At 35.6% G+C, this 12,435-nt stretch overlaps 1 protein-coding gene across 1 annotated transcript; it reads left to right on the top strand.

Moving 5' to 3' along the window:
• The first annotated feature begins 10,148 nt into the window (after positions 1-10,148).
• Positions 10,149-10,655, top strand: LOC137628044 (uncharacterized). The gene has a single exon (XM_068359398.1). It carries the CDS (start codon positions 10,149-10,151, stop codon positions 10,653-10,655), a length of 507 nt encoding a protein of 168 aa, XP_068215499.1.
• The last annotated feature ends 1,780 nt before the right edge of the window (positions 10,656-12,435 follow it).

Below are 12,435 nucleotides of genomic sequence, written 5' to 3'. Positions count from 1 at the left end.
TTCTTCTTCTTCGGCAGCCACTTCCTTCTTCATACTCCTAGTCTTAACACTACTAGGAAACAGAAATGGGTAGTCATTCCCAAGTTCAGTCGTAAAACTATACTTCAAAGGTTGCTCCGCTACAATGGGACAAGGCAAGAACAGCACTCCACCAACCTCATTACCCGGCAGGACGTCTACTCCTTCGACAGCCATTGAATCCTTTACCGCAAAGTCAAAATTACCTGTCACCAGCTCATACGATAGTTTTAGATGGCCAATACGGGTGACCTCCTCTCCTCCTATTCCCTTCAAAATGATTGAGTTCCCTGTAAGAGACTTCCACCATCGGATGCAATTCCCGTACAACCACACTATGGTTACAACCTGTATCGTGCAATATCCTGACCGGGGTTCGCTCACTCCCATCTATTGTTGCTAACATACTTTCATGAAAATATGGTTTAAAGACATCCATGCTGCTCGGGTTTGTCCTGTACATCATGTAAACACTGGTTGGTTAATTTTCCTCTCCATCCTTTCCCGATTGCTTTCTAGTCTTTGCATTCTGTAAAGTCGAATTATCTTTAATTACTTGGGCGACTGCTTTCTGTTGGTTTGACCAACATTACTTACTGATATGGCTTCTCTTGCCACACTTAAAACACACAATACCAACCTTCTACACGTCTTTCAAAATACTTGAAGGAGGACGAATCCACGTTTGTTGTTGTGGTACTATCGCATTTGGCTTAGGGACAGTATCAGTGCTACTTCCTTTGTAACTGTTGAACTTGTTCCTGTAGCTATTCCCGAACTGGTTTCTCTGATTTGGGGAATACTTGATACTTGGTCGGAGCAACGGTTGAAACTTCCTTGCCTGAGGAGGGTTTATGACTGATAATATTGTAATATTCACTCAGTGAAGAGGCTTTATCGAGTTTCTTCACCGCTCTCTCTCTCTCTCTCTCTCTCTCTCTCTCTCTCTCTCTCTCTCTCTCTCTCTCTCTCTCTCTCTCTCAAGTACGTTCGAATGTGTTCAGGAATTCCTCATAGATACTGCTCTAGAATTATTAATTCTTCTAAATCAGCCTTCTCCTTTACATTTTCAGCTTCTGTCCATCTCTTAAAACATCGTCGTTCCTTATAAGCATAATCCAGGAAAGTCATATTCTCGTCCTTTCTCAAACTTCAGAATCTTTCATTATAATATTTAGGGGTCATCTGATACACCTGCATCCCGCTCCTCTTCACTTCTTGATACTCCTTCCTCTGGTCCTGAGATAAGGATAAGTAAACACTGCGGCCCTTCCCAAAGAGCACACTCTGCAACAACACAGATCATTTTATCGTCACTGTGACAGTATCAAAATGATCGAAGAACTCATCTGGAGATTCTTCTGTGAACCTTTGAATTTACCTCTGAGCTTTCGACACATTAAACATGGGTTCCTGCCTAGCAGGAGTCGTCTCTGTCTCCGTCTGCGCTTTCAGTTGGGCACGGGCATGCAGAAGTTCTAGCTCCCGTGTATATCTCGCTTCTTCCATCTCTTTTTCTTCTCACTTTGCTTCCATTAACCTTGCATGTCTTACAATCTCTCAGGCTTCTTCTTCTCGCTTTGCTTCCATTTCTTTCTCTCTTGCCTTCATTTCCTTCGCACGTCGTCTTTCTTCTCTCTCACCTTCTTCTCGGCTTGCTTCCATTTTTTCCCATCTTCTCTCTCTTTCTTCTCGTTTTGCCATTATCTTCAACCTAATCAAATTCTTGTCAGCTGCAATACGTCAAATCTCAGCTTTTACATCCTTATCTGCATTCATGCCTTCAGTTTGAGGGTCAACCGGTCCTTGCTTCTCTAAAAATTCTTCTTCAGCCTCTTTCAACAGGTCATGAGCTGTAACAATATTCTCTTCCGACAACTTTCCCGGGTTTATCAACGCTTCTAAGGCTTGACACTTAATTTGGGCCTTATTCATCTCACTCGTAGCATGGCCACCACATGCCATTAAAATCGAGAGCCACTGAGCTTTAATTACATTAGTTTCAGACAATTCCTGAACACTTGGGTTACTTAAAAACTCTTGAATATTAAATGGTACCATCTTGTAATTTTACAATAATTAATGCCTCTCCAAAAGATATACTGACAATACTCAAAACCCTATGAACACTGTACTAAGCTAAAACCTTTACTAAAAAACATGGCCCTGTTATCACCGATATTTGAAACAAACTCGCTCGATTTCCAGGGTCTGGGCACCATAATATATTATACTGTATGGATCCCGGGTCTGGGCACCAAAAATATATACGATTATGACTCTAGGGTCTGGGCACTAAGCAGATATAATATACTATGACTCGTGACTGGGAACCAAACATAAAATATTTTAAATCCTATGACTGGCTAGTTAATTAACCACTTGAATTTCAAATTACCTTGTTTGTTTTTACCGTAAAAGTATACTTTGAAACATCAATACACGAATTCTGAGACCGTTAAATAACTCACAGACAGCAATATATAAAACACTGAATATCCAAAGGTCTCTTAACCACACTCAAAACTAAACTAGGTAACTACTCTTAAGTATTATTAACACTTATCTAACTCTCACTGTGGTTCTTAACATGAATCGAGCGAACCTGGTCTCAAATAGTTATGATTGGAATTATACACTCTTTACTAAAATAAATATATTCTTCATGAATTACAACACTTTGAAAAAGAATTTACAAAAATAAGTCACTGGAAGAATCAAATCTGAACAAAACTTAGAATAAGACAAAAATATCAAGATCTGAAATTATATAACATTACTTAAAGTATTATATCTGAATAAACCTTAAACCTTCGAAAAGAAATAATGCAATGAAAATAATATACATGCTTGAAATAATTTTGAAATAATATCTTGTTTAAGATTGACTCCAAATGAATAATAGTTAACCAGATCACTTTACAAACCTATCCTGCTTACATTGCCGTTTAGAAAAAACGTTATACAATGCCAATACTCTACCTAATACAATGAATTAAAAAATCACCTTTTAGTATTGTGTGACACACGATTTGTTTTGGGGTACAGAGTCACCGCGGAGAGGACACAATAGAAAGCACTGAACACTTGATAGTACGCTAGGTTATTTTTGGGAGAGAGAGGGAGAGGCGAAAGAGGCTAAATCAGGCTGCTGTTCTAGCCTAATCTCTATGTCTGTCTGTTAATGACTCTATCCCAACCTTGGGTCCTTATATACCAAATTTTGGCTAATTCCAGAAGCTTCCAGGATCGGGTTCTGGTAGCGTCGGGGTTTTGCTTTGCATCAAAGTTTCCAACTAGATAAAAATGTACAGAGGGGAGATCAAGGGTTTTAGGCAACTATCAGACACACCTCAACACACCTGCGAGATGACTTCCCAGCTAGCGCTGCCCACCTATTGTCCCCGAAATAAAAAAAAAAAAAACCTCCTCTCCCCGGTTATTCTCGAAAATTTGGAAGCACGCGTTGAAGATAATTCCAAAACACATGTTCTGAAATTCTCTCTCAAACAAGATGCAATTCATCAAAAATATAAAAGAACATTACCTAATCCCTTGTTCCTATCTCACATGAATCTTACGACACTTTCAAATAGACTACGCAAAACTTCATAGCAAACATACATGAAATAAAAAGTAAATTCTTTACAAAAAATACGTAATTTACATATTTTAACTTTAATTAAGAATATAGTGAAATTCACGACGAAAGTCTTAGGTAATTTACAAAAAATACTTTCATCTAATTGAGAGGGGCTTATTTTACGGGCTGGGTATCATCTCTTCAATGCAAAAATGGAAACGATATAAATAAATATAAATAAGATTGTCAATAAAGTACAATATTTACTCTACACTACACCAGCTTCGTAAGAATATATATATATATATATATATATATATATATATATATATATATATATATATATATATATATATATATATATATATGTGTGTGTGTGTGTGTATATATACAGTATATATATATATATATATATATATATATATATATATATATATATATATATATATATATATATATATGTGTGTGTGTGTGTGTGTGTATGTATATATATATATATATATATATATATATATATATATATATATGTATATATATATATATATATATATATGTGTATATATATATATATATATATATATATGTATATATATATGTATATATATATATACATATATATATATATATATATATATATATATATATATATATATATATATATATATATATATATATATATATGTCTGTGTGTGTGTCGTTGTGTGTGTGTTGGTGTGTATATATATATATATATATATATATATACAAACGCTCTATTCTTCGAATTGCTCAGTTTTGAAACTTTATTCATGACAATAAAACTGGTGAAACAACATACATGAATTGACATGTCTGAGGGCTTTGTTCTGAAGTTGACTAGAAACAGCTGCATTGGTTGTTGTTGGTCTCTCTCTCTCTCTCTCTCTCTCTCTCTCTCTCTCTCTCTCTCTCTCTCTCTCTCTACATATATATATATATATATATATATATATATATATATATATATATATATATATATATATATATATATATATATATATATATATATATATATATATATATATATATATATATATATATATATATATATATATATATATATACATACATATATATATATATATATATATATATATATATATATATATATATATATATATATATAACTCTATTCTTCGAATTGCTGAGTTTCGAAACTTTATGTTAAACTACCATTGATGTACATGCATTCATCCTAATACGTTATTCCTTTCTGCTGGAAATCTCACGGCCTTATTCGCTTGGTATTGTCTTTTCCCCAATATTTTATGGTTTATTTCAGTTTTGTTTTCACATATTTAATTAGATCATCACAATGTCATTCTTTTTTTTTTTTTTTGTTAGTTTGTTTATTTACAGATGTGCTTGCGTGTTTGTACATGCGTATGCTCAGGTACAGGTTTTATGCATATCACGATAACAATGGCCTTTTTGGGGCCCCCGGTAAAAGACGGTGCCGTTTCAAATGATGACTTCTTGTAGCACAGCAGGCTTGATGTCAGCATTGTCTTACTCGAAGCTCACTATCAAAGAAATAAAAAACAGCCCGTTTTAATTTCGTTCATCATTCTTTAGTAATTTATGATATGTTAGTAGTACAGTGTGAATTACGTATGTGAATTATCAAAATAAAAATGTATTCTGTCAATTTGGTGTAAACAATTAATGTGAAGTTTACATATTCTGACACACTTTCATCGGAGTTTTATTGCATTAACTTTCATTACGAAGCCTTTATTTCTAGTGTAGTTGCTCGTTTATAATGTAATTCTCAAGAAATAAAATTGACTTTTATGAACAGTATTAGCTTTAGGTTGTTAAATTTTAGCTGCTTTATTCTGGATATTTACATAATCTTCCTCTGTATATTACAAATTGTTGGAGCAGCCTGGTTGCATCTCTGCTTGCAAAAATATATGGATGTTTCATGGACAAGTTCTTCCCCCGTTGCAAGAATCTGATGCTATAATAGAATCAACTATTTCCTCGTGCGATTTTTTTGCTGCGGCTAAAACGTACCCAAGGTAACTGCAAATACAACAGCCAAGCGGATGGCATGAGATCGGGACAGAATACACTAGGTGGCTTTGAAACTTTCCCCAATGCAGCTTTAAGAGAAGCAGAGAAGAGATGTCATGTACAGGTTTGGTGTTGCCCATCTTAGTAACAACGACAAGAGATATTGATCTTCAGTGCGTTTAGAGGCAGAAAAAAAGAGAAAGAGGACCCAAGCTACAGTGCTCGGATGCAGAAAGGTACACCAGATTAACATCGGGCATATAGCCAAAAATGTAGCCCTTCCTGTACTGTACCGAATTTTCTTTTCTTTTTACGCCAGCCCATGGGACTCGCACTAACTTCCTTTAAAAAAATAAAAATAAAGATTATAAGAGTGGACTTGCAATCGAAGATATAATTAGGTCAACGATTTTCATCGGATCTGGGATTCTTTTTAAAATCAGATAATGCGATCAACTTTAAGCTAACGTGATACTTGTGTTTCTGATACTATATGAAAACAAATTCAATCAAGGAACAGAAGAATAATCTTAGTCGTTGTACAATATATTTCTAAGGGAATAAGACCCTATAGATATTGATTTTGGCTTTCAGGTTAACATGTTGGTCACTAGTATTAACATTGGCTGTATGATTCCCGTACCTGTCACTGGGACACTCGGGAGAATTCTTGGAAATAACTAAGTATTACAGTACAAATCAATAGGATTCTCACCCACACAGTGGTTGACCAGGTTACACAGAGGCTCAGTTTATCAGCGCCAACTGAAGGTCTTATATTAATTTCTTTTGACTTTCATACATTTAGAAGCAAGTTTGCTAAATGCAGTAGAGGAATTGACATTGACGTAGTTCCTGTGATCCCTTGTAATTCCTATTGTGTAAGAAAATTTCAATAGACTAATTATGAAGGCGTTTTTCATGACGCTTTTCATTTCATTAAGCGGGTGCCAATTTTATTCTCTTTTTACTGCACCGCATTTTTTTTAACCAATCTGTTGCCAATCTAATTGAGCTATCTTTTTTCGGAATATAATTCTCAGCACGAAATCCTCCTAATACAAATTTATGAATGATATTGGTCTGGATAAGTATTTTAAACTTTTTTGTCTTTGGTCCCAGTTTTATTTGAGACTGCATACTTGTAACCATGCGTAAGTTGATAGTTCTTAATTAAATCAGACAGTAAAAGGTGTCTGAACAATTTGGTTGCTAAATAGTTTTAAAATCAAATTCTTTTAACGCTGTATTCCCGTACGGACTATAGAGACAAATGTTGAAGTTTTATTCTCACAGCTGAATGTAAGACTGTCCTAAAAGATATTTGTGAATGAGAATTCTTGGGTACACTAACACTTTGCATGGAATAGCTTTTACATCAAAGGCCGCTCTGACACTATTTACGATTGAGAGAGAGAGAGAGAGAGAGAGAGAGAGAGAGAGAGAGAGAGAGAGAGAGAGAGAGAGAGAGAGAGAGAGAGAGAGAGGGGGGGGGGTTGCTTCAGGTAGCGTTATTCATCAAACCAAATATTGTGAATCAACCGATTTTTTCCTACAATTTTTGTTGAACTTACTAACTGTGAAATCGGCGTGCTAGCTTCTTCCAGTACCCAAATGATGCCTAGAATGGACAAATGGTTATTTAACCCTTTTTCCTTTGCTTCTCGTGACCAGAAGGTGCCCAGTATTGCGTTGGCTCCCTTGTTGTTGGCTTTGCGTTGCTGTTGTCGTTGTCGGTGTTGTTTTCGTACCCTAGTAGCAAAGCTGGCGTACGTGGCAACGCCCCTTTAGCTCCTGCTCCGACTCCTCCTCCCCTTACTTACCCCCACAACTACACCTCGCCACTCGCCCCATATGCGACCCCACCTCAGTAACCCATTCCCTCAGAGTCCCCTACTCGTAGTTTCAGTTGGATCAATGGTGAGGATGTTGCACTCTTCGCGGGGAACTACGCCCCCTCCTCCCTTATGGTAGTATTATCGACATCCTTACTATTAGTTGCTCTTTTTTCTTTCTCACGTCTTTTATGAATACTTATTCACATTATTGATATTGCTGCTTCCTGACGCTGGCGTAAATATTGTTTCTTTATAGAATCATTGCTTGAGATCACTTATGGCATTCGGATACGTATACGGATAAGGATAAGGAAGTGGGGAATATGGGGAAAGGATAAGTACCCCTGGATACTATCCAGTTTATAGCCCGAAGGCAGGTACTCGGGATGGGAAATAATAAGGAAAACGGGAGAAAGAGAAGTACAGGAAAAGAATAAAAGAGAGGGGCAGACCCTCAGCGATATTAGATAGTATTAGAATCAGTTTGAGAAAAGAATAGACAGGCAGGGAGAGGAAAGGTTTCTTGGTTCTATGTCTAGCCCTTACTACAGGAGTCTATGTCTGACACCTATTTTGATGGTTAAAAAAGGTATGATTGTTGAAAAATTATGATGTTTTATGGCATTCGGTGCATCCTTCTTAAAGCTACCATGATCATTATCTTTGTGTAGGTATCTTTGGGCACTTTTCTATGTTTTTGGTCTCTTCCGTTCTACTGGAGGCCTGTTTTTCTTGTTTGAAAACTACTGCTGAGGATTCATTTATTAAGAATCTTTTTTTTTTTTTTTTTGTATAATTGTATTCGTATGGTTCTCTATGTTTCATTGTTCATCACTGAAGTGTCATTATTATAAATTTTATCTAGCCTTTTGCATATCCGTCCGTTTCAAAGTGGACATATTTATCCTTCGCCACAAACCTGGCATTAGCAGTAGTGGTGCTCTGTTGCTCATGGTCCATTGCTTACAAAATGTTACTGCTTTCAGAGTCCAGTGCAAAATAGACTCTTTAAGATATCGTATTTTGTAAAACTGAACTCTGCTTTAGCGATGAATATTTGCGTTTATTTTTTACGCTTGATTGTGGAGACGTAATTTTCTTCTTATTTTTTTTTTTTTCATATGTAGCCTAATATATGACTAAAGGTAATTTCCGTAACTAAATTTTTTTTTTTTTTATGAAAATTTTGGAGGGGTTGTAGAAATTTCATAGGGCTTGTATCAGTCCTTGAAAGTCGGTCTGTTTCAAATTTAAAACCATTCCAAAATAGTGCAAGGAAAACTTAGGCCATCAACTGAAATATTTTGACAAGAAAATAATACGAAGAAAAAAACCGTGACTTTAATTAGTCTTGACATTTGCTATGGGCAGAAATTGACAGTGAGACCCATAAGGAAGAAATTTTCAACTATATTTTACTGTACTTCTTACTCATTTCTCTTTTCATTTGTAAGATTGATATTCTTTTCTCGGTCAGTGAGTTTTTATTTTGTAGGTTTCTATGATCGCTGGTTTACTAAGAGGTCATATATTTCTGAATGGTACCAAATACTATATACGGAGATGGTTTGAAAGTGTATATATATATATATATATATATATATATATATATATATATATATATATATTTCTTCAAACAGGGATATGTATAAATGCATATTTTATGTTTCCTCAGACTCTTAGTACCGATTCATACTGAATCAAGGTGCCTAGGCCTTCCTCAAAACAACGTGCCAAAAATTTAATTATGTTGATGCACAAAGATGACATAAGTTAAGGAATCTTGATATGACCAGTTCCAGAGTCGTTTCATTTTATGTATTTGTTTCCCACGATTTAGTCGTGGAAAATTTCGTCATGACGTTTTCACATCCCTATCTAGTCTTTTAGATTACAGTTGTATATACATACATACATACATACATACATACATACATACATACCTCGCAATATCAATGTTTCAGGTGTTTATCAAAAAGCAAACCCGTTGTTGAATAGGAAGGATGAAAAACAGTTTAAGTGTTAATTATAGGCCACAATTCCCATTTTCAAATTATTAAGATTTTACAAAGTAAAAAGTATACCTGTAACGTTAGAAGGTGAAAACATGGTGGAAAAACAAACCAAAATGTGCAAAAGTTTTGATGAGAGTGTGAGGTCTTGCGGTTGTATTGCGATATCTTGAGCAGTATCGGGATGTAGAGACGGTGTTTCCTTGCGATGTGTCACAGAATAAGGCGTAATTACACAGTGTTGTGAGATACCTGCGAAGTGTCAAGAAGTGTGACATAAAATGTGCCCAAACTACTAGGGGTATATATAATGCTTAAAGCCTGGGGAAGCTACTCACGACTTTACTGACCAACATAGGGAATGGATCAAGAGTACTACACAAGACAGCATAGTTGTCAGTATTTTTTGGTAACTGCCGCCAATATCATCGAGAAGCATTGGACAAGAAGACTGAAAGAATGACCAGAGGAACCACCTGTGGCACCAATGTCACAAGCAGAAGAAAGAAGAAGAAAAGTTTGATGAATGATGTGGTGCTGGGAATGGCAGACAAGGAGATCCATACATGAATATTATGACCAGCTGCTACAAGAACTACATCAACAAGACCCTAAGGGTACAAAAACTTTGTCCCAATCGAACCAGGATTGTTTGCAAAGATGGTTGACTACATTTCTCCAAAGGTCACCAAGAAACAGACGAGAATGAGAGGTCCTCTAACAAGTCTGCAATATAGTTTCCGAGCCTCCAAGAGTGCGATTTACAGATTTGTGCCCAAAGTGTGCAAAACCATCATCGACACCTGCAAACAGGAAGTCCCAAAGCACCACAAAACTCCAAAGGAGTGGAAAACCGTCGGCAAAGTATTTGCGAAGACGTGGAACTACCATAATTGTGGAGGGGTACTTGATGGAAAGCATGTCCCTATAAAAAAGCCTAAGAAAGGAGGATCACTATACTATAAGAAGTTCCACAGCTTCATACTCGTGGACGTCATAGATGTAAAGCACACATTCCTGACTGTCGACATAGGTGACAAAAGAGGTGCTGCTGATGGAGGAACCAGGGTCAAGTGTAACATTCATCATGCCATCGAGCAGAACCAAGTGGGATTTCTTGAGGTCAGCGCTCTGCTGAAAGATGACACTCCAACCCCTTCCACATGATAGCAGATGATGCCATCGCCCTCAAGACAACACTGATGAAACCATACTCTTACACGTCCCAGATTCACCATGAGAAAATCTACATATATAAGTTGTCTCACACTCGTCGTGTGGTGAAGAATGCATTAAGTGTCCTGCAAATGAGATTGTTATTCTTCGGCACCGCCATTCAACAGGAACCTATAAGTAGTTAAACTCAAAATGTGTGGATGTGTCTTGCACAATCTCATACTCAACCACTCTCCCTTCGCTCCCACCGACGTCGACTGCGAAGATGCTCAGCAAAACTTGCTACCTGGAGCTTGGAATAACTCATGCGTCGAAAGCGATCAAACTACAGAAGACAATCAAAGGCTGCCCGAGATTACCTGGAGCTTGGAATAACTCATGCGTCGAAAGCGATCAAACTACAGAAGACAATCAAAGGCTGCCCGAGATTACCTGACCTACAACTACGTTTCAGAAGCAGGAGCAGTACCTTGGCAAGAGAGACTTGTCTATACCAAACAAGAACCAACACAAGCATAAATTCCTCAAACTTATATAAAATGAAAATGTATGTGTCACTGCGAAACCTGTTCTTTTCATGAATATAAATGTCTTACATCAACATTTAATATAATTAGACAGACGTAGTGAGAGACAGTGAGACACACATATTTGAATCTAATTAACTTTATGTACCTTTTATACCAATATTTTGAAATATCCAGTCTGTCTACCTTCCTTCCCTTAACCAATTCCTGGTCAACCAAAGCCCTTCCCCTAGAGAGACTCATGTTCTCCTCCTCCATAACCCTACCCCCGCCCCAATCGCCGAGGGACACTGGAGTAGACAGAGCAGGTCAAATGTGGTCAGTTCAGAAGGATGAGATGTCATAGGGGATTAGGAGGGCTAACTGGTCAATTTCACATTAATCTTATTTTTGTATTGTCATTTCAAACTAAGATTTCTTCTTATATATCTTAAAGTTCTTTAATGATCATTCCTTATATAATTTAACTTTGTGCTTATCATTAGACATTTCAACTTTGTGCTTTTCATTGTGTATCTTATTTTCTTTTCTTTCTTTTTTTTCCATTTCATTCTTTATTGCAATTTACTACTTTTCATTGTATTAGCAAGATATGTTTTGTTAATGGTGTAGTAATGTTATAATGTTATAATGTTATATATATATATATATATATATATATATATATATATATATGTATATATATATATTTGTAGATATATATATATATATATATATATATATATATATATATATATATATACTGGTGAAATACAGTATATATATATATATATATATATATATATATATATATATATATATATATATATATACTGTATATATACACACACACATATATATATATATATATATATATATATATATATATATATATATATATATATATACGTGTGTGTGTGTGTGTATGAATAAGAATAAAAAAAACATTTTATAGCATTCAGTTAGAAGAAAAGGAACCAATTAAAAATATTCTCTGTTTGCCTTTTCATGATTATTTTTAGATGTTATACCCCTTTTTGAAAAATCTAGATATTAGGGTAATGTTTAAACATAATTGCACTTTAATAAACCTATTGATTAAGAATAGTTTTAGAAATGATAATAATCTTCTTCTTCTTCGTTTATTAGCGTGCTTTTTCCCATTCATTTGGGGTAACACGCCTGCCTTCTTTTGAAGGACTTTGCTTTGGCTCTTGGGGTGGACTCTAGTCCCGACCGGCTCCCCTGCCTGTCATCGCGTAGAC

The sequence above is a fragment of the Palaemon carinicauda genome, chromosome 1 (genome assembly GCF_036898095.1).
Source record: "Palaemon carinicauda isolate YSFRI2023 chromosome 1, ASM3689809v2, whole genome shotgun sequence".
NCBI classification, from domain to species: domain Eukaryota; kingdom Metazoa; phylum Arthropoda; class Malacostraca; order Decapoda; family Palaemonidae; genus Palaemon; species Palaemon carinicauda.
Note: the sequence above shows the minus strand (reverse complement) of the source record. Positions and strands in the feature narration are given on the sequence as shown.

What these genes read in the sequence shown, in the direction of transcription:
- LOC137628044 (XM_068359398.1), top strand. Translation starts at nt 10,149, where the DNA reads ATGGTTGACTACATTTCTCCAAAGGTCACCAAGAAACAGACGAGAATG.